Here is a 4,084-nt window from a genome sequence, read left to right on the forward strand (position 1 = left end):
TTACTATAGTTCTGCCAGGAGTCAACATGGAGTGCTTACTGTAGTTCTGCCAGGAGTCAACATGGAGTGCTTACTATAGTTCTGCCAGGAGTCAATATGGAGTGCTTACTGTAGTTCTGCCATCTCACTAACCATCACTAAATCTTACAAGATGATGATGTAGCATGGGGGAGGAGGCCTTTGGAAAGGTTAATGACTGGCTGAAGTGTTTACAAGTTGGGAATTCATGGACGTGTTGCTCATTTTGGTGTGGCCATTCCACAGTCCACACAAAAACCACAGCAGCATAGTGGATCCTATATGTACACACAGTTTGTCAGCATAAAAACATGTTCTTTTTTAATCTCGAAATTTCAAAATCTTAAAAGAAAAAAAAATCCATAGCTGCTTTTACATTTCTCAGACTGGCAGGCACCCTGAGCCCTTTCCATGTTTGAATGTGCTCATCAACCATGCCCATAGAAGCATATGTCAAGGACAAGGGTAGTCAGCAAGATTTGAGCTCTCGGAAGGCAAGGCCCACCACAAAAGCAACTCTGAGACTTTCTACTCCTGCTTTGGCCAGCTCCAAGTCAGAGCCGTATGCATGCATGTGTAGTTTGTCAGTCTAGACATTAACCACTCCTCCCAAGACCAAAACAACCTCTTTTGTGTCTTATTCCTTATAGGTTATTATGATTTTTTTATGAGGATAGGATATGCAGACAAAAAGGGTTTGTCTGGATTTGTCTCCACGTGGGGTCTCAGGACTCTTCTGATTTCTCCTTGTTTCTGGCTCTCCCCAGACAGATGCCTGCTCCGGCTTGCAGGGCTTCCTCATCTTCCACAGCTTCGGAGGCGGCACAGGCTCTGGCTTCACTTCTCTCTTGATGGAACGCCTTTCCCTTGACTATGGCAAGAAATCCAAGCTAGAATTTGCCATCTACCCGGCACCACAGGTCTCCACTGCAGTGGTAGAGCCTTATAACTCCATCCTGACGACCCACACCACCCTGGAGCACTCAGACTGTGCTTTCATGGTGGACAACGAAGCCATCTATGACATCTGCCGGCGGAACCTGGACATCGAGCGCCCCACCTATACCAACCTCAACCGCCTCATCAGCCAGATTGTGTCCTCAATCACTGCCTCTCTCCGCTTCGATGGAGCCCTCAATGTGGACCTCACAGAGTTCCAAACCAACCTAGTACCCTATCCCAGAATCCATTTCCCGCTGGTCACGTATGCACCCATCATTTCTGCGGAGAAAGCCTACCATGAGCAGCTGTCTGTGGCAGAGATAACTAGTTCCTGCTTTGAGCCCAACAGCCAGATGGTGAAGTGTGACCCACGTCATGGCAAATATATGGCCTGCTGCATGCTCTACCGTGGGGATGTGGTACCCAAGGACGTGAATGTCGCCATTGCTGCCATCAAGACCAAGAGAACCATCCAGTTTGTTGACTGGTGTCCCACAGGTTTCAAGGTGAGAACTGAGGACTTGGGGTGGGGGACAACTGGGGATGCAGAGGGGATTACTCGAGAGAATGAACCTTGGGAACTTGTGGTCTTTATGATAATTCTGGGAGATGACGTAACCCGATGCAACATTAACCTCATTCAACTTTGACTGAGACATTCAGCCCTTGAAGGCTGGTCTGCTTAAGCCATCTTAGCAAGTGCTTGTCTCTGCTGCTATTTAAGGTTGACTTTTTCCTTTTTTAAACTGAGGGACCCGAATCACAATGCCTTGAGGACTTGCAATTCATTTCAATTTGCCGAAAAGAAAGATCAATGAATGTTTTGCCCTTCTAGGTACACTTTAATTTTAGAGTTCGCTAAATGATTCAATTTTAGAGTTAACTAAATGATTCAAATTGCTAGAGAGGCACAGTTCTTTCTTCTAACAGAAGATGCGTTTCCCCAACATATGTTAAGAGTTAACTATGCACCCTGTAAGCCTTACTCAGCTTAGAGTAACACCGAGGCAGTGCCTCGTCTTTGGGATTGACTCCTGTTTGTCATGAAGTCTCACTTCTCCCCTCCTGTTAGTATTGTTCCTGCAGGCCAAGGGCACACAGTCTTTCTGCTCACCGCTCTACTCCTTGTGACACACATCATCTTTCCTTCCTGGACACAACCTATTTTTGTGTGTCATTCTGGCCAAAGTAGTCAAGGTTATCCAAAAACTGTGTTTCTGTTTTTTTTAGTTGAAACAACAACATAAGCTAATAAGGGAGTTAATGGGAAGAAGGAAAAATGAAAGAACCATGGAGATAGTGGGGTGACGAACACAGAGGGGATGCCACCCCCTCTAGTTTAAGCTTGTTCTGAGGTCCTGTATGGAACTGAGTAAGATGGTGTTAGCATTGGTAGCTGCTTTTCAGAAAACTACATGCTGGCAGAATGCATATTGCTAAGCCTCACCGGCTGTCATTCTCCCCAGGGGTATTAGTCCCCAATTTGACTAGGGTCTACAATGTCGCTTTTGAGAAGGGAAGAGAGGCCTATGCTGGCCAGAGCCACAGCAGCAAGATGCAAGATGTGGTAAAATAGATATCTCTTTCACATCTGTGCCACCTGCTTGTTTAGTGGCCGTCTGCCTTGCACTAGCACTATCTGAAGACGTGTATTCCTAAGCAACGCACCTAAGAGGTTGGTCGCGTAAACACAACGGCCTTAGTTCTGGGCACTGCCATAGCTCTCAGTGTCCTACTGGTGATATCACACTTTGCCATCTTGATGCCTTCCAGTTTCCTATAATTCTCGGTCTGCCTTGGCTTGAGGCCTTTGTGGGGAGATTTCTAGGGTAGAAGCCCCACTGGGAAACTCCCACTTCCCAGTGCACTAGCAGATCTCGGGAGGTTGGCTTGCCTGTGTGTGACTTTTGACTTCTGTGCTTGCTGTTTCTGCCTTTCTTCTAAGAGAACTGTTTACTAGAGATCTGGCTGTGTGAGCAGTAACTCTCTCCCCAAGGACCTTTTAAATTTATTTTTCTGGATTCTCCCTGGAACCTCTTTAAAAGCCCTTCACCTCGACAGAGAAACTTCCCTAAATTTATTGCAAAAAAAATTAAAAAGAGCATCAGATAAACATCTAGAAAACAATAAACTTTATGATAATAATGTCAATTCTAGAAATTGATTTGCCTTTAACAGGGAAGGTATTTCCTGCCCCTTGCTCCTGAAATAAACACTTGAGACCCCTCTTTTATGCCACAATTTCACTTAACTACATTCATCAACTTATTTCCTCTTTTTAACAGCCTGGCCATTTCTTTTCCAGCCCCTGTGATCCTCCTGCCTCAGGCTCCACGGTACTGAAGTTACCATGTGCTACCATGCCTCTCCCTTTTTTTAAATTTCCTCCTTAGCACACATCCTTTTGCTCTGCCCATGTTCCCAACTTCCTTGTTCCTCCTCCTGCTCCATCATGCCATTCCACCCCACACCCATGTCTAGATCTTGCCAACAAAGCTTATTACCAACAGATTGCCCAACGCTGTCCTTGACCAACTTGCGTGTCTTTCTGTTGCCCGTCTTCTTTCTTTGTTTCCCAGGTGGGCATCAACTACCAGCCTCCCACTGTTGTGCCAGGAGGGGACCTGGCTAAAGTCCAGCGAGCCGTGTGCATGCTGAGCAACACCACTGCCATCGCAGAGGCCTGGGCCCGCCTGGACCACAAGTTTGATCTCATGTACGCCAAGCGGGCCTTCGTACATTGGTATGTTGGCGAGGGAATGGAGGAAGGAGAGTTTTCCGAGGCCAGGGAGGACCTGGCTGCGCTGGAGAAGGATTATGAAGAAGTGGGGACTGATTCATTTGAAGAAGAAAATGAGGGGGAGGAATTTTAAATATACACCTGCCCCATGACTGCGTCTCGTTGTTTGTGTTGCTCCACTCTAACCATGGTGAGTTCATCTCCTAGCACTGTTCACGGACAGACAGACAGACAGACAGACAGGGCAGCAGCCGTTGTGCCTGCTCACTCCCCTTTTCTCTTCTTAGTATGCTGTACTCATGGTTGCATGGGAAAAGGAAACCACAGAAAGACAAAGTGAGAGACTGGCCTGTCGGTACCAGCCCAGTTCCTGTCCTACATAGA

General features: G+C 46.8%; 1 protein-coding gene across 2 annotated transcripts in view; it reads left to right on the forward strand.

The window, feature by feature from the left end:
* The window catches only part of Tuba8 (tubulin alpha 8), a 17,634-nt gene extending 13,782 nt beyond the window's left edge, over positions 1–3,852 (forward strand). For both annotated transcript variants that reach the window (XM_005365155.2, XM_005365154.2), the window contains exons 4-5: positions 786–1,466; positions 3,540–3,852. In XM_005365155.2, coding sequence (XP_005365212.1) covers positions 786–1,466; positions 3,540–3,833 — 975 coding nt within the window. In that variant the 3' untranslated portion in view covers positions 3,834–3,852. The remainder of the gene's footprint in view (positions 1–785; positions 1,467–3,539) is intronic.
* The last annotated feature ends 232 nt before the right edge of the window (positions 3,853–4,084 follow it).

The sequence above is a fragment of the Microtus ochrogaster genome, unplaced genomic scaffold, assembly GCF_000317375.1.
Source record: "Microtus ochrogaster isolate Prairie Vole_2 unplaced genomic scaffold, MicOch1.0 UNK1, whole genome shotgun sequence".
Lineage (NCBI taxonomy): Eukaryota > Metazoa > Chordata > Mammalia > Rodentia > Cricetidae > Microtus > Microtus ochrogaster.